General features: G+C 41.0%; 1 protein-coding gene across 1 annotated transcript in view; it reads left to right on the plus strand.

The window, feature by feature from the left end:
• Nucleotides 1–27509, plus strand: part of gria4b (glutamate receptor, ionotropic, AMPA 4b) — a 216015-nt gene that overhangs the window by 82075 nt on the left and 106431 nt on the right. Inside the window, exon 3 of the mRNA XM_034684264.1 lies at nt 19354–19593. Coding sequence (XP_034540155.1) covers nt 19354–19593 — 240 coding nt within the window. The remainder of the gene's footprint in view (nt 1–19353; nt 19594–27509) is intronic.

A 27509-nucleotide genomic window follows, 5' to 3' on the forward strand; every position in this document is an offset into this window, starting at 1 on the left:
GAAGGAAGCTAGACGAGTAAACATAATAAAAATAGCGTCTTTTTGCCTCAGTTTCACCCTCAGTCTCACCCTCAGTCTCCCTCCACAGGAGCAGAAATCTCTGCAAGAAGCCCAGCAAGTTTGATTGGCTGCAATCCATTATCTCCCAGTAACTTTTCCTCCCTCCCTACCTCCGTCCTCCTCCCTCCTTTCCTCCCCCTCTGGTTGGCTCATGTTTTATGGATGCTAAGTGGTAAAGGATTTACGAGGAGTTTAGTTCACTCATCCCTCGGTGGTTGCACTTAAAATATTCACAGTTTAGAGCGTTTTGTGCCTCTAAGCGATACCTCTGTGGATCTCAGCTACATTATTAGCTTTTATATTTGTTGTGTTTTATGTTTTTTGACTTGGAAATGAACCGGATGCTCTCTCTGTTAAGAGATACAGCTGGTATGTAAAGGGTAGTGGGGCCTGCAGCAGTGCTGGTGGCTGCTGTATGGCTGACTAACGGTCACAGTTGTATTTTACCCATCTGTCATATGCTATTTCCCATAGGAGCACAGGCAAGAAGTCACAGGCTGCAGCATGCACTTAATGAAATTGTGTCGCTCCATTTCAGTTTCTGACTGTGGGATTGAATGTGTCACCAATAAAAACTTGCATTTTGCATATATTTGTGGCTGATACTTACTGATATGATGGGTCTGAGGCAGTTTGTAAGTTTATATCCTGGAGGGTAGTAATGAGCTTTCTAAAATAGAATCTCTGCATCAGTGCATTTGCTTTGTGTGTCTGAGCCTTTATTTTGCTCCAGGTTTGTGTTTTATGTGAATGTAAAAGTGTAAAATGTCTGACAGTTAATCAAACTGAAGAACTAAATATGATTTGAAACTATAATGAGAAGATTTGAAGATATTTCATACGACCTCTGATCGTATCATTTCGCATCGTAGTGTATCTCATCTAATCGTATCACATCACATTATATTATGTCATATAATATTGCATCTAATCTCATCTGATTGTATCATATTGCATCATGTCGCATCATATCCTAACATATTGCATCGTATCGCATCAAATCGAATCCCATCACATTGCATCGTATCACATCATATCATTTTGCAACGTATCATTTTTGCACCATATCGCATCATACCGTATTGAATCACATCGTATCGCATTACATTGTATCACATTGTATTGTATCGCAACACATCGTATCACGCTGCATTGTATCGCATTACATCGGTCGGATCAGATAGTTTTGCATCGTTTTGTCTCTCATCCTATTTTTTCACATCTTATCGTATCACATAGCATCATGTCATGTCGTATAATATTGCACCTAATCTCATCTGATCTCATCATATCCCATCATATTGCATCATATCGCATCGTATCGCATCACATCGTATTGTATCGCATCTTATTACATTGTATCATTTTGCACCATAACGCATCATATCGTATTGCATCGTATCGTGTTGCATCGTATCGTGTTGCATCGTATCGTGTTGCATCGTATCGCGTTGCATCGTATCGCGTTGCATCGTATGGCGTTGCATCGTATCGCGTTGCATCGTATTGCACCGCATGAAATCGTGGCGCATCGTATCGCGTTGCATCGTATCGCGTTGCATCGTATCGCGTTGAATCGTATCGTATCACACCGCACCGCTTGTACCGCATCATATCGCACCGCATCGTATCACACCGCATCGTATCGCACCGCATCGTATCGCACCGCATTGTATCGCACCGCATCGTATCGCGCCGCATCGTATCGTATCACACCGCACCGCTTGTACCGCACCGCATCGTATCGCGCCGCATCATATTGCACCGCATCATATCGCACCGCATCGTATCGTATCACACCGCATCGTATCGCACCGCATCGTATCGTATCACACCGCATCGTATCGCACCGCATCGTATCGTATCACACCGCACCGCTTGTACCGCATCATATCGCACCGCATCGTATCTCACCGCATCGTATCGCACCGCATCGTATCGCACCGCATCGTATCGCATCGTATCGCACCGCACCGCTTGTACCGCATCATATCGCACCGCATTGTATTGCATTGTTTTGCATCGTATCACATTGTATCGTACTTGACCACACTCTATGTTATAGTATAGTATCATGTGTCATGGCATGGCCATTGTATTGTATCATATGGTACGTATGGTATGTAATTGTACTTACCTTATCCAACAGTATTGGACAGTATGCACTATATTGTAGTGTTACGTATTATAATGTTGACTATTACATAGTTTAAAATCCTATTATGTGGTATGGCATCACATGTATGTCTTTTATTGTACTGTTTGCATTGTCTGATATTAGGTTGTATCATATTGTATGTATTTATCACAAAGAATAATATTTTATCTTTTATATGATCCTAATGCATTAAAGCATACGGTATTGTGTGTCTTTTCTATGATTAAATTTGGTCTTTGAGTTATTAAGGCTTATACCCAAGTTGTGACACTAAAAGGGTCCTCCTTATACTCCTGGGATCTGACCTCTCCCTGATTGTGTAGCAGACTGGCCGCAGAAGGGAGGAGGAGGTAGGAGTGTGTAAACGAAACGCAGCAAAGAGCTTCATCCTCTCTCCCTCTGTCCCTGCGCCGCCGCTCTTTAACCCCGGGCATGGTGGGAGAAAAAAAGTCAAGCATACAGAACACGGTGCCGCACAGTATATGTGTGTGATCATGTGTATGTGTGTGTGTAAGTGTGTGTGCAGTGAGACATTGTTGGTCGATGGCACTCATGCATTATGTGGGAATGGGCTGCAGTGATGCCCAGTGGGACTCTCTCTCTCTCTCTCTCTCTCTCTCTCTCTCTCTCTCTCTCTCTCTCTCTCTCTCTCCCTCCCGCTCTCTCTCATCTTTGTGTGTGTGTCTGATGCCAAAGGAAAAGTCATGCGCCCAAATGCCTACATGCATGCAACGTGCACTTGAGTGCACACAAGCACATGGTGCAAATGCCTTATTCAATCTGACACAAGCACACACACACACACACACACACACACACACACACACACACACACACACACACACACACACACACACACACACACACACACAAGAAAGAAAGGCAGCAGCATTAAGCAGTAGTTGGAAAGTGTAGCTGAATGGCAGCTGAAGGCAGGATCTGAATGCCATGTTTATGCTTTATGTAGTGTTGTATTCAAATTCTGCCCTTTTCAGATTCCTCCTGCTCTCTATCACCTACTTGTTGTGTAACACTAAACTACATTTAGTCTATTTCCAGTGACCAAAAGCTGTTCCACTTTCAGTTCTGGCCTCTGAATGAGATTTTCAGAGAGTGGTTATTTTAACTGTTGTTGGAAGAAGGACATTGAGGGTAATGAAATGCATTGAGTAACTGCGGGAACAGATGTTGCTGTAGAGAGGTATTTTACATACCTGATTAAAAAAACTGTATGCATGTTTCTCTGTGGAAGTGCAAAGAGGAAGAAATCCAGACATAATGCAAAAACTGTTACCTGTTTAAAAGGTAATGTTTCAATGTTTCATGCAAAAGTAGCCAGGGCCAGGCACAGCTACAGAGCCCCTTAAATCCCCCTAAAAAACATTTTTATCTTGTGCGCAAAAGTTAATTATAGTGCTTGAATATTAATTCTATCTCTGATATTAGGCTTTATAACTCTATTTCTTTACACGGTGAATCTGAAATAAACAAACAGATAGGCCTATAAAACTCAGGAGTAATCCTCTGTTACATTGATTTTATGGTTTTGCTTTCATGTTCAGTGTTTAGTGTTTAAAACTCACATCAAACACTTTTTAATCACAGCTCATCACAAACCGACTGTTTAGAAACTATGTATGTTTATGATCTTAGGGATGGTTTTAAGGTCCGTCTTTTCGCCGTTGTTTCGTGATGTGAAGTTTCAGAGAAGTCCGAGCCGCTGCAGCGTCCAAACAGTGAGTGATGTTCGATAAGGGGGCGTGTCTGTCAGAGAAAAGACTCCGGCTGAGGCTGTTGTCTTTCAGTAAGCAAAGCAGATGATTTCTGCTGATAACAGTACCATACGAGAGCAGCTATAATATCAAGTACAACTTCATTAAATTAGTGTCCTCCATTTGGCTTTATGTTGACTACACACATCTGCACTGAACTAGTTGGAGAGGTTATAATTATCTTGTGCGCTCAAGATAAAAAATATTTCTTTTTGGGACTTCAGGAGCTCCGAACAAAGCTTTTTATTTAAAGAGGAACTTTATGATTTTAAATGGAACATGTTTGGGTTGTGTATCTGTGCTGTTTACATTTCCTCTGCTTTTTGAGATTCTTAAGAGTAAAATATGCTTTGATGTTGCATATGTGTGGATCCTCTCTGTGTAGCGACAGGTAGTGCTGGGCGATAATTTGATAATGATAATCAATCAATCAATCAATCAATCTTTATTTGTATAGCGCCAAATCACAACAAACGTTATCTCAAGACGCTTGTACAAACAGAGCAGGTCTAGACCACTCTATGTCAAATTATGAACAGAGACCCAACACCAAGACAGGATAAGACTCAGTCTGACCCCACCTTAATCCACCATGAGCATTGCACCTTGCAGTATTTAGCTAGTTACAGTGGAGAGGAAAAACTTCCTTTAACAGGCAGAAACCTCGAGCAGAACCAGACTCATGTTAGACAGCCATCATGCCTCGACTGAGTTGGGTCTTGAAAGACAGAGGGGAGTAGGAGGGAGTGGTGATAGTGATAGAATAGTAGTTGCCGCTGAAGTCCAGTACGTTCGTATCAGCTGGAGTCCAGAACAATTATAACAACTGATAACAACTGCAATATATTTTTTCTCAATATAGTATAACAAATGTGCAATAGAAATTCAATATGAATAAACCTGTAATTACATCTCTCTACCACTGAAAAGGGGGGCACTGATGAGCCTCAGACGCTAGTTGCCACCATAGACTGTATAAAATCCGTGAAGTCACCTATCTGTTCCTGAACGCTGTTTAGAAGCCGATCGACGGAGGCAGCCATATTGGAAATGCGGAATTCAACCAGACAAAGTGTGACATAAAGGGAGGGGTTTGAGCCTCCGAGCCAACAGCTATGTGTTCCGGACCGGGAGTCACGTCAGTCATGTCCTTATTTGGGCAAAAACTGGTAATCTTAATATCTTCTGAATCGTCACGTCAGAAAAAAATTCACCCCCCGTACAGTGTGTGCCGAAAGAGAAATTAGCTACTGTAGCCAAGCCGTTTTTTGAACCAGGCTGTAAACATGTTAATAATGCTGCAAAGATCGTCTTTTTCCCATTCATGTCTATGTGGTTTCAGGTGTTTCTGCAGCCAGCCTCAAGCTGATTCTCCATGTATTGCAGTTTATAACACTTACACATGGGCTTCATAGTTTGAGACCGGAGGTTGCCGCTTGGTTGCCACCCAACATTAGACAGAAGATGAAGACAGCATTGAACAGCCAATCATGTCGCAGGGTGAGAGATAGGCGGGGCTTAAAGACGTTTGGAGTGGAATGTAAACACAGCTGAAACGAGCGACAGCGACACGGAAAAAAACTCAAAACCTCCCAGCTCAAAGCAGAGTCGTTAGTCTGACACTGTGTCGACTCTGCATTAACTATTAACTTCATACACTTCATTAAATGTACTTTCAGGATGTGGGTAAAGGAAGAGCACAGAGACAACTTCTACTGTGAACACGTTTAATGTCCACCTCGACCGTAGGACAACTGAACACTGAATAACCGCGATGCATTCACTGCACTGTGGGAAACAACATCACTCTGCCTGCAACCCTTAGTAATCTTAAGGGGGAGAGCACAACTGAAAACAATACTCTTGATGATTGATATATCTTTGCTGTAAATGTAAATCATAAGCTCAACCTGAGAAAACTAAGAATCTACAAACTAAAACTTCATGAAAATCTAATTTTCCATTAAAGACCTGCTTCCTGTTAGCACCGTCAGAAATGATGGATTCAGGTCGTTCATCAGAAAACTAAATCCAGACACAAACTAACAAACTGTCTTCAACTTTCACTCAGGAGCAAAAATCTGACTTTAAATTTAAATTAAATATTGATTTGACATTTATTGTGATAATTATCGATATCGACTGATGTGAAATATTTTAACGTGATAACATCATTTTCAATATCGCCCAGCTCTAGCAACAGGTCTATTTTATGATGCCTCTTGTGCAGCTCTACCTGTACTTCCTGGAGCAGATGCCTTCATCAGACATTTCCCATTTCTGCAGAATAGATTCTCCATTACAAAGATAACCCTGCTCAGCTCACACGCAGTGAAGAGCTGATAGGATGTAGTCTGTTTCTGCAGGTATTTGGACATGAACCAATTTATTGCACGGAGCCGTTCATTCATTGTGTTTACACTGGAGCTGTTTAAGTGTAAATCAGTTTGCCACTTAGTGTCATGGTCATAATTGAAGTGTTAATATGAGGCTTTTTTTCTGTTTGCGGTGGGTCAGTGTGTTCACCCTTCTCTTTCTGTTGTCCTGCTGACACAATGGGAAGCGGTTCAACAAAGTAATTAAACCTTAAATAAAGGAAAAGTGGGCTTCAGTGAGGCCACTTCATTGTGCCTGACAGCGGCCGTGTCGATAGAGGTGTTGAAATAAAAGAGGGAACTGAGCGATTGCTCTCTGCTGTGATTCTGTTCAAAATGGCTGCCTGCCCGGCATGAGCGCTGCGTACGCTCTCTGAAGTACTGATGGTTTCTTTTCATCCAGACTGCTCAGACAGAGGTCCGTATTGATTTTCCCCCCTGTTGAAACTATTACAGACACAAAGGGGTTCCATTCTTCCCCTTCATCCTTTTTTCATAAACGGCCCCCTCTCATGTTGCCTGATCCTTTGTGAGTCGATACAGATGTCTCACTGCTATTAGACACCAGAACCAGAAAAGAGCTCATGATGATAGAAAATACTCCCATCAATAGCTCTTTATGTAACTCCGGTCATCGGATCTCTCTTGGAAAGTTTCCTACGCATAAATATCCATGCTGTAGGATTTATGTCAAAATGATCAATAAACGCAATCTTTTGAACTTTCATTTTTGAAACTATTGTTTGGACACACACTACCAGTCAAAAGTTTGGACACACCTTCTCATTCAATGGTTTTTATTTATCTTAATTATTTTCAACATTGTAGATTAATACTGAAGACATCAAAACTATGAAATTATCTGGTTTTGCCATAATCTGGATTACAACAGTAGTCAAATAGGGCTATCCATTGTGTACTAACCCTACCTCTGAACAACACAACTGATGGTCTCAAACACATTAAGAAGGCAAGTCATTCTACAAATGAACTCTTGACAAGGCTCATGTTCATTAGAAACCATTCCAGGAGACCACTTCATGAAGCAGACTGAGAGAATACCATGAGTGTGCAAAGCTGTCATGAAGGAAAAAGGGGGTATTGGAGAATTTATTATTTATTTTTATTACAGAATGCAAATATTAATGACCAGTCCCACCAGGCATAACATGTCATGTACTGGACGAGTTAGAATAAGCGTTTGCAATACGACGTCAATCAACATGTGACATCTGTGATCACATAAACAAAGTGAGCACTACACGCAAAGTTTGTAACAAATAAACAACCATTTAAATACGTTTATAGTAAGCTAAACTTACTTCTTCACAAACGCATCACTTATTTAACTTTACGGCGCATCGGCATGTTGAACGTTCGTGGTGCGCAACGCTTTCCACTACATAATAATCAAATAATGTGAACATTAAGCAACCTGGGCTGCCCATATAGGTGCCTAAAGGAAAATACTGAAAATGCAAATGAAACATAGGAAATTTACAACAGGGGGTTACTTCACAGAATCTAAATATAAAACAGATTCTGCTTTGTTTAACACATTTTTATTCATTAAATAATTCCATATATGTTCTGTCATAGTTTTGATGTCTTCAGTATTAATCTACAATCATTAAAATAAATACAAACCCTTGAATGAGAAGGTGTTTCCAAACTTTTCACTGGTAGTGTACATAACCTTGATCAGATGTGGTTTACTGCATTTAGATTTTAGTTTCATACCATGTATTTCTCACAATCTTATATGAAGAGCCACACAAAACAGTTGCAGATGCATTTAGTAAATAGCATTTTATATTTAAACATCAGCTTTTTGTGTAATCAAATGGGAACCAAACATCACCCTTATTCACCCTGTCTAATAAATAACACATAACATGATGACAGTCTGGAGGTGAATCTTGTGACTCTTACAGCTGTTAAAAAATCTCTCAGGGATCAGTGGAACAAATTTATCAGAGATTTCAGTTTGAGGTTAGAAGGAACGTCGCCTGCGAGCTAGTTCAGGCACGCAACTCCAGCTGAACTGATTTCATATTCCACGTGCGTCACTCTCACAATCACCTTGCAAACCGTACCCTCACTGTTCAGCTGTCCTCTCTCTCTCTCTCTCTCTCTCTCTCTCTCTCTCTCTCTCTCTCTCTCTCTCTCTCTGCTCTGTCATTGCCTCTGCTGCCCTGCACCTGTGCCACGCACGCTTTAACTCAGCCCCACCACCTACCCGGCATCTGCACCACCTGCAGACTCCAACTCAGGAGTTTAAGATATGATCCCATCGCTCTCATTTCCTGCATGCAAGAAGTAAAGCTGGGAGGAGGGATGGTAACAGAATGAGTGTCCTGACCCTGCAGTAAGAGTTTCACCCACTGACAGCTGAATACACATACATTAACTGAAAGCATTATGGACTATATTAAGACTTTTCAGTGTCTCCTTTCGGTTGATGTGATTCCTGCAAAACCACAGCAATGCTAGCTGATGTTCTGTGAGTACGATGTAGTCCTTCAGTGAAGTCCTTTATTGTTCCAGTGATTAAACAAACAACTAATGCAGCTGATCAGGTTGAAAAGGCGGATTGATCTCAATGAGTTACAGTAGGTGAAATCCACAGGGCCATAAATAAAGCAGGCTAAATATAGCTCTTCATCAGACTCTATTCACTTTCTCCCTGATTAATAATTGATTTAAGGATTTGAGATGAGTTCAGATGCAAAGAATTCGTCATAATTCAAACTTCACTGGAAGGACTCAGCTGGTGAAGATGTATTTGATGTAAAACGAGCGGTAAATAATGGAGGTTTGTTCTGTGCAGCTGAGATCGATGTATCGACAGGGCAGAGGTCGTGGGCTGTCATCATCAAGCTCGCCCTGCGCTGTGGGTGGGGCCTGACACCTGGGGGACTAAGGGGGGAAAGTGTGTCACTGGCACCAGACCAGATCCACTGATTTACAGCGAGCACTGATGACAAAGCAGTTTAGCCTCCAAAAGTCCTGCTCGGTGATAGAACCAGATAAAGAAGCTCATTTCACTCTAACAGAGCCCAGGCTCGCTCAGACTGGTGCTCCGGTAAGTTCCACAGGACTCACCCCACAGAAACTCACTCACTGGAGGTTTAGTCTTGCCAGGAGTGATGCTGCGAGTCGCTTTCAGACGAGTGTTATGTAAAATGACAGAAGAGCTTCTGTTGCAGCGCTCTGTTAGTGTGTCACACGCACAGTGTCTGGCCCATTGATCACAGCAAGCCGCAGAGAGAGTGTGCGCTCTGACCTGTTTGTGCAGTGGAGTGTGAGGTTAGCGGATGCAGTTTCAGGGTCACTGCTGGTGTGGGACTAAATGGACCAGTCCAGGAGGCCGGCCTGTCAGCAGCAGGCCGCCCTCTCGCTGTCAGTAACCCTGCTGTCACATCAGCACTGGGTCATATGGAGCAAACTGCTTGATACTGCTTGACTCTGATGGATCGCTACTACCGGTCTCTTCTGTCTTCTCTGTACCGGAGCGGTCCTGGTCTGGAGTTTGTCTGTGAGGCAGTTTGTCTTAAAACACACATGGGAAGAGTCACATCTCAGGCTGAAACGAGTCACACTGACAGTTTTCTGAAGTTATATTCTGTTTTTTCTCACTAAAACTCTGCACTGGAAGTGATAAAAACTGCAGTTCACTGAGCGTCCACTTGAGGCTTGCTGCAGTAACCACATACACACACATTCAATGAGACAATCTTTACAGGTGAAATAAACATGTTTACAGCCTGGTTCAAAAAACGGTCTAGCTCTGAGTAGCTCATTTGTCCATCAGCACACACTGTATGGGGTGGGGATTTTTTTTATAAATCGTTATTTTTTGAAGTTATTTAACTTACAAGTTTTGCCCAAATAAGGGCATGGCTGACTTGATTGACAGGCGGGCACCCTGTAGCTGTTAGCAAAGAGGCTAAAGGCCCGCCTCTTTACCTCACTACAATATGGCTACCGCAAACGATGGGCTTCGAAACAGCACTTCAGAAACAGATGGTTGACGTCACAGAGACTACGTCCATTTTTTATACAGTCCATGTATTCAACTTTCTCAGACAAGCCACGCCTTCTCACTCCCATCCTGACCTCTTTTAAAGCATACCTGAGCAATGAGTTATATTAATCACAATTATTTATTAATTCTTATAATCAACAATTGTTTAGGGAAATTGCTGTATTTGAATTATTACTCAGTTCATTAAGTGGGAAGAAAAAAGAGGTGCAAGTTTTGTGCTGCATGTTTCAGTAAATCAACAGTGTTAAATTATAAATGTGTTTGCTGACAGCTGAAGAGGGACAAGAAACGTGGAGAAGAAAGAAGGGGATGAAACATTTAAGTCATTTAAAATGCATTAAATCAGTTAATGGTTAAAAAGCAAACAGTACTTAACTTAGCAAACTTAGCGTCATGCTAAGTGTGTCTAAATATACTGTATTACTATGTTTTCTATCATTTAAAAATAAGATTTATTCATGTTGATCTGTGATCTACTTAGTAGTCTGTCAGACATTCATCTGTGATCGATTAATTCGGTCTCCACCTGCAGAGCGGGGAGATTGCATTTTTTTCTGCATTCTATCAAACGCTCTTGATGAGGAAACACAACACAATCACGCTCATGATTATTTCTTCATTTTTTCAAGGGTGTAACAACTGCACCTTTTTCACACCTGCAAGGTAGCTAGCTAATGTTCAAGGCGGCTAACTCTTGGTAATGACCATGCCTTATTAAACTAACTAAACAAATTAAAGTTACATTAACAGGTAATCAACTCACCATCAACTGACCAACTGTAAAGATAGAGTTTCAATACAATACTCAAACAAAACACTCACCTTTAGGGCGAACAAATCCAGCCAGGACAGGAGAGATGGCGCCACGTGGGGAATTGAAAGTGTGGATGAAGACCCCTGTAGATTTGAGTTGGAGACCCCGTTCTTTACCTGAAGCATACTCAAATAATTTAGCCGAGCCTCAAACCCATAATTTCAAGTTCAGCCAACCTAACTTATGAAATGAGAACAACTTTACAACAAACTTAATACAGGTAGTTGAGATAACTACTTTGATGTAGTTTGAAACAAAATGGAAAAAAACATTTTTTGTTTATTTAACCAAAAAATCATTTTCAGGCCAACAATAAAGTTTAAATTTTTACATTGCAGTACTGTTAGGATTAGTTGCATGTTTAGAAGGAAAATTTGCTGCAAGGCCGAATGAATATCTGTACAAAGTTCAAAGAACGCTAAACCACGTTAGCTGTAGAGCTGTTTTGTTTTCCATCACAGACAGATCACATACATATCTCCAAGGTTTTTGCCTACTTTAAATCATTGCATCAAACTTACAGTATGTAAAGGTTGACATCATAATGAAAACAAGTTACAGAAGAAATAAAGCAAAGCGTGTCTCCAGTTCTAAACTGGTAGTAAACGGTAGTGACAGAGCCATGGCTTCTCTCAATAAGGTGTCTGTAGAGTGACAGGTTGAGCGTAGTGATAATTAAAGTATCCCTGTGTGAGTAAGACACACGGTCAGCTCTAACCAGCTCCTGATTTGATGACTGTGCTGTGTGGAGGAACCTGTACTCACATAGATTCCTCCTCTTCAGTTAAACAGACAAACTGTAATGTGGTGCTGTAAGACTGAATGAAAAGTCCAAAGTTGTCATCCCGGTTTCACTCCACAGTGAGCTGGTCTGGGCCAAGCTGGTAGCTGTTAATGGTTTCAGATGGATTGCCTCTCTTTTGATGAAATGGAGAACACTCATCATCGGCCATTTGGCATGAACTGTAGCTGTGTACTGTACTCGGCGCTCTGTGCCAGGTCGTCTCTGTGCTGATCGCTCTCGTTGGCAGCTCCTGAATGTGTTCCTGAAATGTGACCTTGAAGGAATCCTTTGTTGGACTCACAGTTGAACCGAACACACGGTGAAAAAGTTTACGGGATATTCCAGCGTCAGAGGTGCCAAGTGTGAACGGCAGCCAACGGGACAGCTGCTCCAGGATTTCCAAACCCTACCCGCTCAGTTCTCTGATAATGATTTTCAAAGGTATCTTTGAGGCAAGAGGACGTTTCTTTGAACACTAGTGGAAAGAAAAGTTACGAGCTCTCAGCTGCTGTATGCGAGCACAGTTTACAGATATCTCTATGTGACTCGAGTGTTTACCATTTAGACTTTATTTCAAACTTCTACTTTAGCTCATCTCAGAGGGAAATAGGGTTCTGTTTACTCTGCTACAAATATTTCATGACTTAAATCACTGGGTGCTGTCAGATAAAAGATCCATATTTCAATGAATAATGATGAATTGTTTTCTTATTATCATACTTTTGTTTCTTTTCAATATTATGTGATAAAGTGATACAATGATGTATTTTGTTGTCCTTACTTTTATCTGACTTGACAGTGTGTAACAATGAGGGATGTACACATTTAGACAGCTTAATAATTGAAGTGTCATCACCCTAAAGGCATTTTTACAACCTGGGGCTTTACCCCTGAACTACGTGCGTTTCGACCGGTGGACCCAGGGTCTAAATTTAGTTCAGGGGTAGATAATCTCCCCCCTGAAAAGCCCCTGCTAGGGGGGTAATACTTTTCAAAGGTCCCAGGACTTTCGGGGTGCAGGACCGCAAATCCGTCTCTCCCGGTGTTACAGTTTTGAAAGTGACCCTGTAAAGTGGAGACCTTCAGCTGAACGTGTCAGTGTTTGTGGAGTTTACACAGCTGTTGAAACACAGAGGGAGTTCCTGGGAATGCAAACTAGTTTAGTTTTTATTAAGATTTCAAAATATCCTCATCAGATATTTAATGATCGTCTATAGACGTTTATGAGGGATGCATCTGGCTTAAAGTCTCCAGTTAACAGGGTCGCTGTTTAAACCAAAACACTGACGATCTCTGCCATGGCTTGTATTGTGCCAGCTATAGTGTTATTTGTGATGAATGGCATTTGTCTTTGTTTTACTGCCCTCTACTGGTCTGGTGGTGAAGTGCATTTACTTTTTTTTTCTCATTAAGTCACTCGCCTGATTTGCTCAATCTTCAGACTTCAGCCCGCGATCGAAGCGCAGACACCAATGGGGGCACAGGAACCTTTTAGTTCTGGGGGCTAAAAGACCTTGGAACTCTTGATCAAAATGCACATTATATAAAGAATCTCTCATGTGGTAAGGAGAATGTGTGTACAACCTCCCATATCTTCAACATTTACAAAAATATTCCAGCCTGTACTGAAGCTATTGATGACCAGCATCTCCCCCCTGAAAAGACCCTGCTAGGGGGTAATACTTTTCAAAGGTCCTGGGACTTTCAGGGGCCAGGGCCTGCAATGCTGAACGTGTCTGATTGGTAGATTAACCCCAGTGTTTTTATTCCGCCCGCCGTCCACAATGACATCACACACATCTGTGATTCTCTTGATTTCTCTTTCTTTCATTAGTTTTTATTTGTTCTATCTTTTTTGTATGTGTGTGTACTTTTCAAAAGAAGAAGCTGTGATTCTCTTGATTTAGCAGCTTGTAACAGTAGTCTTCTCTCAGCCCACCGTGAATGCGTCTCTCCCCAAAACTTTGACACCACGATTACACACCTCATGTGTGTCACCTCATCCAGTGACCACAGATGGAGAACAGGGATAAGACACTTGAATATCACAACACGTCAATAGTGACTGTCAGGGTAATCATCTCTGTCTAAATAGGGATCCAGACATGATTTATATTTCAAATTAAGACTCTATTGATTCTCTGTGGTGGATCAATACTTATTTAGCTGTAAATATAGCTGTTGTTATCTGCTCCACTTTTACCAACAACATAAAAATACTGACCACATTATAACTCAGAGAGCTACAGTCCTAAACGTCATTGTATTTTCTCTGAAGTCAGCTGTTCTGTAGAATGAGTGTGTTTATGCTCTTTACTTTAACTTTAATAAAACTCTGACTGCAGGACTTTCACTTATTTCAGAGTATTTCAAATCTGCATCACCTCTACTTTAACTCTAACAAAATAAAGTACTGCTACTAATTCACATGAACTCAAACCAACAAAAACACCACTATTTATTTACCAGAAACTGTGCACACGTTTAAAGATGCATTGTTGACACATGAAATAGATACTGTGAACTGAGGTAGATCATTTACTCTTCTACCTGAACCAAACAGGACTGTACAAACTTTGAGATAAACTGTGTGCAAAACTCAAATTTTCCTTTATGTTGCGTGATTATTGCTGCCTTTAGTTTCCCAGTCATGAACAGGTCAATGGCACCAGACATTATTAGTCAGAGCAGTCAGAGCATTGGATTTTATAACGAATAGTAGTGGTAGCATTCATTTTGTTGTTGAATCCAGTCCAAAAAGCTCAGGACTTGAACCTTGGTGAAGCGGGTAGTAATTAGAGCTGAACACAGCAGGGGGAGACAAAGTTTGAGAGGTTCTGATCTCAGACTGGCAGCGTTCATACATGCATATTCATGTCTTCTTATTTAAAGTGGGACACATTAAAGCAATGCAGCACCTTGAAAGAGGTTGTGTGCTGAAATATAAGGATTATAGTGTTTGCATCAGTGTGCAGACGTGTGTTTGTGTTTGTGTGTGTGTGTGTGTGTGTGTGTGTGTGTGTGTGTGTGTGTGTGTGTGTGTGTATGCACGCGTGCGTGTGTGCCTGTGTGGGTGTGTGTGTGTGTGTGTGTGTGTGTGTGGGTGTGTGTGTGTGTGTGTGTGTGTGTGAATGTGTTTGGTTCTTCCCATCCCTGGAGGGGACATCAGTGGGCTATGTAGCTTTTTCAACCTCTGGTCCCTTCTGTTTTTGGTTGACTTGACACTCTACCACGACATACACACACACACACACACACACACACACACATACACACACACACACACACACACACATATGTGTATATATAAATATATACACACATGCAGGCACACACACTCACACGGACCCTGACCTTTAAGATAAATGTAAATCCCAGGGGTCTGCAGGGAGCAGGTGTCGTCATTTGTGGAAATAACAGCAGTTACTTTGATTTTTTTAGTCATGATGCAGTTTTTAAACAGATTTCAAAGCTCAAATATGAAACTTTTTGTCCTTCCTCAGCATAAAGATCCTCTCTCCAAATAACCTGTTCTCCCTTTTCAATAAAAAGCACTCAGTTGAAGAAAAGGATGCATTGGTACAAGGTCTCCCACCACATCAGAAAAGTCAGTAGACAAACCCTTGCACATAACCTACTGAAGAACTTTATGTCTTAAGGAGCAAATGAGAACTATCACCATATGTTACTGAGCAGAGCAGTGTATCATGGCTATGATGGAGCTCCAGTGAGGAGCTAAGAGAGTGCCTCTGGTTTGACTTCTTCTTTCTCCGTCTACATACAGTTCATACTTTGTAGCACCTCACGGCCAAATTCCAATGAATCCGTGTCCAGTCTGTGTCTGATCCGTCACAGCACCGGATACTATTTCTATTCTAGACAGTGTGTTTAACTTCTACTGGATCCAGAAGTACCGGAAACCACATACACACCAATTCAAAAAAGCCGATATTTACAGCAGAAATAAACATGTTTACAGCCTGGTTCAAAAGACAAGTGTCGTCTGGATAGCTCAAACTGTACGGGGGGGAATTTTTTTCATAACGTCCCAATTTGGAAGATACTAAGATTTCCAGTTTTCCATTATGAGAGGCACAGCTGACTTGATTGACAGGCGGGAACACTGTGGCTGTTTGCTAGGAGGCCCAAAGCTCGCCTCTTTGCGTCACAGTCGCTCGACAGCAGTTAGGTTGAGTTCAGCATTTCCAATATGGCTGCCGCCGCCGATTGACCTCAAAACAGCGCTTCAGAAACAGAAGGGTGATGTCACGGATACTACGTCCATTATTTATACAGTTTATGCACGTTACACATAAAATCAGACACAACACAAATGTTACATCATATAAACAATATCAACAACATCTGCAGTAAAATCAGAGCTCATGCTGAAACAGAAACTACCACTGACTGGAAGTACTGTATGTGAAAGTGCAACATGGAGGAGTGCTAAAGTTATGCAAGTAAAGCAACCTGAGTGCTAATTACCATTATGTGAATATATGATGAACTGCATATATTGTGATAAACGACAGTCTTTAATGCACCGCAGCACCACAGCCCTGAGATGATGGCCTCGGGGTGTGAGCAGTTCCTTGGATGTGTGAAGAGGCAATATTTGTAGTCACATCACTCTGCGATGGATTGTACGTGTTACATCCACGACATGAGAAAGAGCAAATAAAGCTGTGGTATTAAAACAAACTCTGCCACAGCAGAATCTTGACTCGCAGCGTTTTTTCCCGAGCACCTCCATGTACCTTAATTGTGTGAGCAGAAGAAGCTTTCCTCTCTTCTCTCCGTGTCTCTCTCTGCCTGTTGTCTTGTTTGTCTCTCTGAGGGAGAGGGAGCTGCAGGCGGATCAGGAGAGATGCACACCCTCTCTCTGTGTCTGTACAGTGGAGTAGTGCACTCTGCGTGGAAACATTGGGTTTGTCAGTAAAGCAGCCCTTTTGTTTGCTTCCCCACCCCCCATTCTCCTTTAACAAGAGCCACATCTTCAGGCTCGCTCTGATTCTCTCCGTACCCGGAAACTGGCAGAGGGCGCTCATTATCTTTCCCTTTCTCTTGTTGTTCTGCGTGAATGTAAAAAATGGGTAATTATGGCACTTTCTCTTGGAGAGAGCCAACCCTTTCCATAATGAGGAGAGCTCCTCGAGCAGGAAACACTGCCTGTGTGTTGCTCTGTGTGTATTTCTGTGTGTGTAGAACAGATTGCGTAGACTTTATGGAAATTCAAAGTTTCCTTTTAATTCAAAGTCCGACGATGAATCAGGATAGGCTCAGGTTGAGTTTGAGCAGTTTGGATGTCACGCAGCGCTGCGGTTTGAATGTGAAGTGTTTAGTTAATGGGGGAATATGTCCTTTGGAGTAAATCCACACAGCAGCGAGGGGAATTATTCAGTTTGCTGCGAGGAAGCGCCGCTGCTGCTGCTGTTGTTGTTGGTGATTAAATGAGTGAAGAGAACAGTTTGAGATGAAAGTGTCAGAGGAAACGGATGTGTTTGGTTTTGATCTCTGTTTACGGCATTCAGCGCTGCTCCTGAAAGGACTTCAAGTGGTAATCAGCAGGATAATGGTTTGTTATTTTGTCTCCTAAGCGCTCACTGCTGTGGTGATTTCTGCAACACATTACCCAGCAATCAATTGTCAATCGAAACAGAAAGCGTTGTTTTGTCTTCATCATCTCTTCAGGTGAATACATGTTTAATGTGATGACTAATACTCCACCTGCTAACCACCTACTTCTTCTATTTGTGCAAAGCAGACTGGAAACATCAATTAAGAGGATGTGTATAGGCCTTTTTACGGCCGGAGGAACTTTACCCCTGAACTACTTGTGTTTCGATTGGTGGACCCATTTAGTTCAGGGGTAGATAATCTCCCCTCTAAAAAGCCCCTGCTTGGGGGGTAGTACTTTTCAAAGGTCCCGGGCTTTCGGGGGTCAGCGCCTGCAATGCTGAACGTGTCTGATTGGTAGATTAACCACAGTGTTTTTATTCCGCCTGCCGTCCACAATAACATCACACACATTTGTGATTCACTTGATTTCTCTTTCTTTCATTTGTTTTTATTTGTTCTATCTTTTTTGCATGTGTGTGTACTTTTCAAAGGAAGAAGAGATGCGTCTCTCTCGGTGTTATGGTTTTAAAAGTGATCCTGTAAACCTGAGACCTTCAGCTGAACGTGTCAGTGTTTGTGGAGTTTACACAGCTGTTGAAACACAGAGGGAGTTCCTGGGAATGCAGACTAGTTTAGTTTTTATTAAGATTTCAAAATATCCTCATCAGATATTTAACGATCGTCTAAAGACGTTTATGAGGGATGCATCCGGCTTAGAGTCTCCAGTTAATAGGGTCGCTGTTTAAACCAAAACACCGGCCAATCTCTGCCACGGCTCTTTGAGTTCAAAAGGATTTTAAAGCCGTGTTGAATTGCTTTGCTACTCGCGCTTATCTCCTCTCACGTGTTGATTCAGTGAATCCATCTGTGATGAAATATAGCACCATCTAAAACAGCGCCAGCTGAGTCTCTTCATGCTAACAGGCTAACTGTTGTGTTGCTCATACTGATACCTGCATGTCCGTCTGCTTCTTTGGCGTCATCTGTGATGAATGGCATTCCTCTTTGTTTTACCGCCCTCTACTGGTCTGGTGGTGTAGTACATTTACTTTTTTTTCTCCATACGTCACTGGCCTGATTTGCACAATCTATGCGGGACTTCAGCAGACAACAATGGGGGCACAGGAACCTTTTAGTTCAGGGTAAAGTAGTTCTGGGGGCTAAAAGACCCCGGGACTCTTGATCAAAATGCAACTTAGGTCTGGAGATGAGCCCTCAGTTTGTTTGTTTGTTTGTGTTTTACTCCAACCAACAAAATTATCACCGGCAAAATGAGCTAATAAGAATAAATAAACACTCAACATTTGAGATACGCCGATGTGTGAATGAATGATTTAAGATTTATACATGAAAAAATAGAATTACTTTTTGTTCAAATTTGAGAGGCCAGTAAGATATATTATTATCATTATGTTTAAAGATGCTTCATTATTTTCTGTGTAAATAACAGACTTCATTCAAAACCTCTCAGGTCAACCTTCTCTTTCACTTCCTCCAGGCTCTAACATGACTTTCATCATCATTTAGTGCCATGTTGTGATTCCCTGTCTATATGTTTTTTTACCACCTTGTTTTAAACCATAGTAGCAGCAGCTTCATAGAGAATACATGCATCCAACTATAAACCACATTCAGAGGAACAGTTGAAGGAAGGGAGAGGCACACTGGCTTTATTCATCATTTCATTGAGCAATGTTTTTTTGTGTGTTTTCTCTTCCAGTCTGCTCCCAGTACTCCCGTGGTGTCTTTGCCATCTTCGGCCTGTATGACAAGCGCTCAGTCCACACGTTGACATCCTTCTGCAGCGCCCTGCACATCTCCCTCATCACGCCCAGTTTCCCCACTGAGGGCGAGAGCCAGTTCACCCTGCAGCTCCGGCCGTCCATCCGAGGGGCGCTCCTGTCCCTCCTCGACCACTATGACTGGAACAAGTTTGTCTTCCTGTACGACACAGACCGAGGTGAGTGATGAGGAGGATGATGCTGGACTATTTTCTTCTTTCTTTTTAGCCTTTTAAAGCCTGTGAATGCACTCTGCTGATATGCCTGTGGAGCATGTACTTCCTAGAAAACAGCTTGCACAATTTAAAGTAGAGGGAGGGCTGATCTAATCTTTGGCTGCATTAGAAGATATTGAACCTTTACTACGAGGCAAACAAATAACTAACAAGATTAAAAAAGCTTCACAAGTTGAGATAGCTAAACTAATGTTAAAGCCTAATGTTAAAGCCTCACTGTTCTCAGCTGTTTTCTGCAACATACATCAAACTGTGTGAACTGACATCTTGGAAACAGTCAATTTTTCTGAATGGCACTAAATGTCAAACCTTTCAGAAGCCAAGAAGGAAACAATGTGCATGCAATTAGATTACTGAAGTTACATTATTTAAAGTGTGCAACATCAAATGTACATGCAAGACACTTTTCTTGTTTTCAGAATTTATCTGTTTTTTTTCACCATTCAAAGTGCATTCAAATTATCCATCTGCATCTTGAAGAGATGCAAACATACTAAAATAGCAGCTCTTACCATGACCTGACAAAGTCAATGAATATAGCACCAAAAGAAAGTTACAGTCACTGGGACGGTTCAGTGTTTGTAGTGTCAAACTCACAAACCGGAGTCCGCAGTTTACGTCCTGTCTTGAACCAGCCAATCACTGCTCACGATACCTCACAATCCAGAGAATGATCGATATGTGATGTAGTCCATACTAGATATTGTCCGACCACAGCATTGGAAGTATATCTGATCTCCAGAACGGGACTTTGATACCATCAGAATATGGATATTTTTCTGATATGACTGATGCTGTATTTCAAATACCACTCACATTTCTGATGTGTTATTCAAGATATGACATACACTACCAGTCAAAAGTTTGAACACACCTTCTCATTCAATGGTTTTTATTTATTCAATTTTATAATGTAAAACACATTGTCACATCTGGACACACTTTATTATATGAGGGGAATTCTGCCTGTACTTGTCCCAATATGAAGCATATCAATAAAATGTCACGTATGCTCCGGATATGATCCAGATTCTTGCAAGAATTGAAAAAATATATTTGTATCATAATTATATTATGGCATCATGATTGTTATATCAATGCTAAACATCATATATCCTAAGGAGAATAGGATGAGGGTGATGTGGGTTGTTTTGCTGGACCTGGTTAACAGTCGGCAGCGTTTTGAATTAGTCGTAGTCAGTCAAGAGAAGATTTATTGAGGCTGGTGAAAAGAGAATTGCAAAAGTCGAGCTGAGAGGAAATAAAAGCATGACCCAGCATCTCTAACTCTGTGTGTGAAACCAGCCATTTAACTTTCACTATATTTCTTAGGTGGAAGAAGCATGAACGGGTTATTAATTTAATGCGTTGGTCAAAAAGCAATCCATGATCAAAAGTTACACCGACACATCTGGACACACTTTATTATATAAGGGGAATTCTGCCAGTATTCTGCCCTATATGAAACACATCAATACATCGACACGTATGCTCCGGATATGATGGAATAGAAAAAATAAAGAGACTTGATTTTGGCTTTGACAATTTTGCTGATTTCGTTGTTCAGGTATAAAGCACCTGTCGAACTATGTGCATGGTGTATCAGATTTCTGGTTAATTTGAAGGAATTCAAAATATCTGCAGCTCTTAAACATTCAATTTAACTCTCCTATGCACTTGAATGCATACACCAGAGAACAGCACAAAGAAACACATGACCAGTAGCGCTGTTTTGCTGAAATGTTTAATGGCTGTGCTAATGCAAACTGTCTGGGCTGTTTCTAAGCATTGTTTTGTTCATCATTCAAAATAAAAAGATAAAAATATAACATAATAGAAAGAGATAGACCTGACTCTTCTGAAAAAGGACACATTTATTTCCAATAAAGTAACAGCACTGGATACAGAGCTGCTCTATGCGGTGTGTTTTTGCCCTTGTGCCCCCTTCACAGCATACACGGAGGTGTGAATGGATGTGGCTCTAAAATAATGGCTGTTTTGTCCACAACATGTCTTGGGGCCACTGAGCGATCGATATCACAGTGCAGAGCTGCAGTTAGAGATGTGATACTGTTGGACCTTTTCTCTTTCTCTGTTTGGAGCTCAATTCTCCTCCTGAGTCGGAGGACATTGTATTTCTTCGTGGTGTCACTCTCTCTCTCTCTCTCTCTCTGTTTCTCACTTTTTTGGATTTTCTTGCCTTTTTTTCATTTTTTCTGTCCCTTACCCAATCCTTTCTCTCTCCACACACACGCTCACACACTCTCACACAGTCAATAGGTTTGTACCTATTCAACCCTCCGTGTCACATTTCCATTACAAGACAGAATGGATATGGACTGCTGCTTGGATCACATCTCCACATCTTGCTTTCATACATTTTCCACTAGCAAGTCAGGGGTTTCATTCTGTGTGTGTGTGTCTGTGGGGGCTGCAGTGAGTGTGTGAGCAGATTGTCTGTATGCGTGCTACAGAGTGAGAAGCGTATCAGGATGGCCTCCCCTCACAACGACTCATTCCCTGACTCTTATCTCAGGTCGAACACGCTCGGCTGAGTAAAAAGCCTCCTCTCTTCTCCACAAAAAACCACAAGTATCTGATCAAGTGTTCTCAAAAAGCACAACAGAGGGTCCTCGCTGTGAGACTCACAGGCAGAGGACACACAACTTGACTTTTAGGTTGCTTTGAGCTTCTTCCCAGCATTGTAACTGATTCCAGATCAGCACTTGGTGCATTCCCACGGATTCAGGCAGATGGTAGACAGACGACAACCTCTGAACGGCACTAAACAAAGGAGTCAGAAGCCAAAAGAAAAGCAACACACAGTTTCCTCTTTTATATACAAAGAACTGAATTAAATACATCATATAAACCTATTTAGTATCTGTTATCTCCTGTAAACATTACAGTACGGGATACAGCTTTAAATCAAGCTCTGTCTACATATTAAATCTATTGTCACTTTAAATGTTTCAGCTCTCATCATTGTCTGTTTATGTTCCGTGTTGTCTTCTTGTGTGAGGGAGTAATGTAACTGAAAAGGAAACAGGATAGAAGATACTTAGAGAAAGCAATTCCATCCACAAGATGCTGAATTTGTTTTTCTAAGACGTGGTTAAAGTCACAGTCTGTCTGGTTTATGCAACTAAACAAAGGGATAAAGTTAACAGCAGAAGAGATCTTTATTGTCATTGTGGCAGATCAGCAGCTCTTCACATTAGCAGCATGGTGAAAACATGACACGCTGAAAAAACACAATAAAAAACAGGTCTATTGACTAGAAGACTCAGTATTTACTGTTTAGATGTTATGAGTGGATTATCCTCTCTATGTTATGCTCTGCTTTGAACGGGATCTCCTCAATATTATGTATACATTTTTACATACTGACAAATAAAACAACAAGAAACACAGAATATGTGACCAATCCTTCAGAAAGGTCCTGCTGCCTTTCTGGCAGAGGTCAGTTTTACTCCCCACATCTGCAGATTTGAAGATCTAGTGGATGATTTTTATTTGTCATCGATAAGTGCTAGCGCTAATTAGCATAGCCACATAGCTACATGTTCATAGCTGTAGCTGTAGCTGTGTACCAAGACACACGTCGACATACTGACAAATAAACAAAAACAAGAAACACTAAATCTGTGACCAATCCTTCAGAAAGGTCCTGCTGTAGAGGATGGTTTTACTCCCCACGTCTGCAGATTTGAAGATCTAGTGGATGATTTTTATTTATCATGGATAAGTGCTAGCGCTAGTTAGCATCGCCACATAGCTACATGTTCGTAGCTGTGTACCAAGACACATGTCTACATAATGATAAATAAAACAATAAGAAACACTAAATCTGTGACCAATCGTTCAGAAAGGTCCTGCTGCAGGCGCCTCTCCGTCAGGATCAGATTCTGGATCAGATTCAGGGGGTTGAAGTAACGTGATCTCTGAGCAGCCGTGTATATTCAGCAAACATGTAAACATTAGATCAACGTGCTGGAGAGCCGAGGCACATCCACTTCCTGAGGGGGCGTGGTCAGAGAGAAAACAGAGTGTTCTTAGGAGGGCTGAAGAGGAGGGCTTTTCAGGCAGGCCAAAATCTGATTTCAAAGTGTTTTTTTAAGCATAAACTTTAAAGACATGTTTTGGGGACCTCTTAGACCAATATATATTGATGAAAAAAGCGTGATATGTCACCTTTAAATTACTACATATACACTACCAGTCAAAAGTTTGGACACACCTTTTCATTCGAGGTTTTTTATTCATTTTAATTATTTGAAACACTGTAGATTAATACTGAAGACATCATGATGTGAGTTTGTGAAGAAGCAAAGGCATTCCACACCTGGGAGATTAAATTGGGCTGTTATCCACCACAGCTGTCTCTATGGGTCTCATGTAACCATTCTCTCCTGTTCCACTGTAACTATGAACACTTTCTGTCTTCATTCAGATGATCTCACGGTCTCTTATGTCACGACTTCTGTCTCCTGCCTCCCTTTGAAATAAAGGGTCAGTGAAGACAGTTTCCATTTCCAGACACTTTATGATCTGTCTGGCGTGCCAATCAAACTCCAACAAAGAGAAGCGATGAAGACAGGGTGCGTAAGGGGAAAAAAATGAAGAGATGTTGAAAGAATAGTTCAGAAATGTCAACTTTAACATGACTCTGAAACCAACTGCCTCCTTGGTGTACCTCTGTGGATGTTTTTCTCACAGGTCAGGTTTACAACACTGAGAAAGAGGGAACAATAGAGCTGAAATGAAAAATAAAAACGAGGCGATGGAGTTTTGACGTGTGACACATGCAGGCCTGTCAGAGATGATGTGGAGTGATAGACTTTGTAGAAATACAAGTGCATCTGTTCCAGGAGACAGATGACTGATGGATGAGAAGTACTCTGCAGAAACACTCTGAAAGTCATGTCAGTACACGTTGCCCTTTACACCACAGTCAGATTGTGTTCTTGTTGCAGAGGGAAGTTGAACACGGCTGTCTCTCTTTGTTTGAAATCTGGACTAAGACTCAACACGAGTATCAAATAAGAGTATTTGATCGCCACTGATGTGTTCGATTTTACAATTCTAAGGGGCAAGAACTGAAAGAGGGGGTCATGGGTCTGATAGAGGTAGACAGATACATTGAAATCACTTGCAATTTTATTAAGATACCATTCACACGAGATACACAGTGATATTACACAGAAAACACACGCCCATGAATCTTGAATGAAACCTTCCCTCTTCATTTATCTGGTATCAAACACAGATTATTAACATTTACCCTCTCCATCTACTTTAACACCTATTATTACCCGGCTTTCTTACTGATCTTCCAGCTGTGTAAGAAGCTTGATTCTGATTGGTCCTAACCCCTTGATGATTGTTATTAACTTTCACTAACATGAGCAACACCAGAGACAAACTGATCACACGTCATGTCAAATCAATCCACAGAAAAGAGTTCAGACACATTTAGCTTCTGCTTGTTGACATCATAGACCGTAAGGTGAGGGGAAACCGTTATCTTCCGTTAGCATCATATTGGTAAACAATGTGGCTAAAACGTTAGCTTCGGTTAGCATGCTAAAGTGAGTACGGAGAGTATTCATACCTCTTCACTTTTTCTACATTTTGTTATGTTACAGCCTTATTCCAAAATGGATTAAGTTCATTTTTTCCCTAACATTCTACACACAATACTCCATAATGACAAAGTGAAAAATGTTTTGTGGAATTTTTGCAAATAAATTAAAAATAATACACTCAAATATCACATGTACAAAAATATTCAGGCCCCCTATGGTGAGCAGTTAATTATGGGAAAAAGAACCACTTTCAGGGTTGTCTCACCCTGTCTGGATTCTTTTTCCCATAACAACCTGCTAACCATACATTATCCCTTACTCATTAAAGTATCTTACATTATGATGCTGTGTGTAATACTTTTAATACTACTATGATACCTGTAACAGAAACACAACAAAGTGGTAAACATGATTGTTCTTGGCTTCTTGAATTCTTTAACGCTCGATAACAAGACATTTGTTTAAAGTTACAGTTGAAGGCAGTAACAAGAGAAAAACGTGTTACATTATTCATTTACACACAACATACCGTAAGTCCCGGCTCTGACAAGGCTAACAGCCAATCATAGCTTAGAATTTTGGGGTGGCCAATCAGGTTTCAAGGAGGGCCAATGACCCCTGGCCACACTTTTGCACATGATGAGGCCTTCACCGGGTTACAGTCACAGCTGTAATGATCATGTTTTGATTCCTGTTACAGAAACACCCATGTTGCAAACTTTCTGAAGATACTAAAAATTTAATTTAAAATCTGCAGTTGTGTTTTGAACTTAAATGCATTTTTGCAAAGAGTCTTTGGTATCAGATATCTCCCAGTCTTAGGAGCCCATCAGTTAGCGTTTGAGGTTGATAGATGAAAGCCAACCTTTCAGGGTTTCCAGTGAAGCCAGCTGCTCATAAATGACTTCCTGCCATGACTTCCATTTTTGTGAGTCGCCAATTTTTACTGTCCAACTCGTAGTTTCAGAAGCAAGCTGGAAGTTTTATTTGAGAGACTACATTGAAAGTGGAGTGTTAGCTGGGCTAGCATGCTACATCGAAATGCACAAGCTAAATGGTCATTGGGTGACAAGTGATCTAGGATTGTTGTTGTGAGGTGGATTACTCCTTTTGCTCTCACTTTTTTTTGCCTGTTTCAGAAAAGGAGAAAATACTGATCATACAGTATATGCTACAAACAACAGAGAGAACATGTAGCGACACTGAAATCCAATCCCAGACTAACAGACTAATTTATTTTGTTGAATAATAAATGGATATAGATTTAATGTATGCTAAATATCTTGTTTACATCAAGGCGCAGACATCATTAGCTTTGCAGCACGTTTGAGATTTATGTCACCTTCAGGAATGTTTAGTTTTATATGTGCTTGTTCGGGCAGCACTATCTCCTCGTTCCTATTCTTTAAGTTTAAGCACAGCTGTCCTTAACTTGACCTCCCGCTGAGGCCATTCCTTGAATGCACTTTCCATCAGACCTTCACTGCATGTCCAATCTCATATTATGGAGCGATAATCCCCTCCTTTTCTCCTTGCCTGTGCCTTAATGGATTGAGGGAAGGTTGTTGGCTGACTTTGTAAAATACAACTTCCTGACATTAACCTTAGCTTGTCTCTCATGAGGAACAGAGACTCTGAGTATCAACAGAGCTTTGAAATGGACTTGTTCATTGAGGTGAAGAGTTTGCAAGATAAATAAATAGTCTGGGCATGCTGGCAGGAAGCCAGAGAGTTAAAAACTCTCATATTTAATAGTCATAACCATAAAATATAGTGTCCTTGCAGAGTCAATCCATTTAAAACTCTCATTATCCCATACAGTAAACTTAAAACTATTTAACCCTGCAGTAAAATGAACAAGGAGTCCCATCCTGTTTTTTATTTCCTGCAAAGTTTCATTTTCATGCAGATGACACCATCCTGTACACTTCAGTGTCGTCCCTATCAAGTGTAATCAATAACCTACAAGCTGCATTTAATACAGTACAAATGGATCTTAGTTTATAAAGATTTACTGGTTTTAAAATGCCAACAAGACTTAGGTGATGTATTTCTCAAAGTCCAAAAGGATGGTGGAAGATGATTCTCATATTTTCACTTCTACAAATGAGGAAATCGGATGTGTCCAAACATTTTAATACTTGGGTTTTCTCTTAGATGAATTTTTTTCTTTTAATCATCATATTGAGAGTTTAACCAAAAAACTCAGGGCGAAGTTGTCTTTCTTTTACAGAAACAGACGCTGTTTTTATTTTTCTTGCTCGCAAAAAG

Source organism: Notolabrus celidotus, chromosome 5, assembly GCF_009762535.1.
Source record: "Notolabrus celidotus isolate fNotCel1 chromosome 5, fNotCel1.pri, whole genome shotgun sequence".
NCBI classification, from domain to species: domain Eukaryota; kingdom Metazoa; phylum Chordata; class Actinopteri; order Labriformes; family Labridae; genus Notolabrus; species Notolabrus celidotus.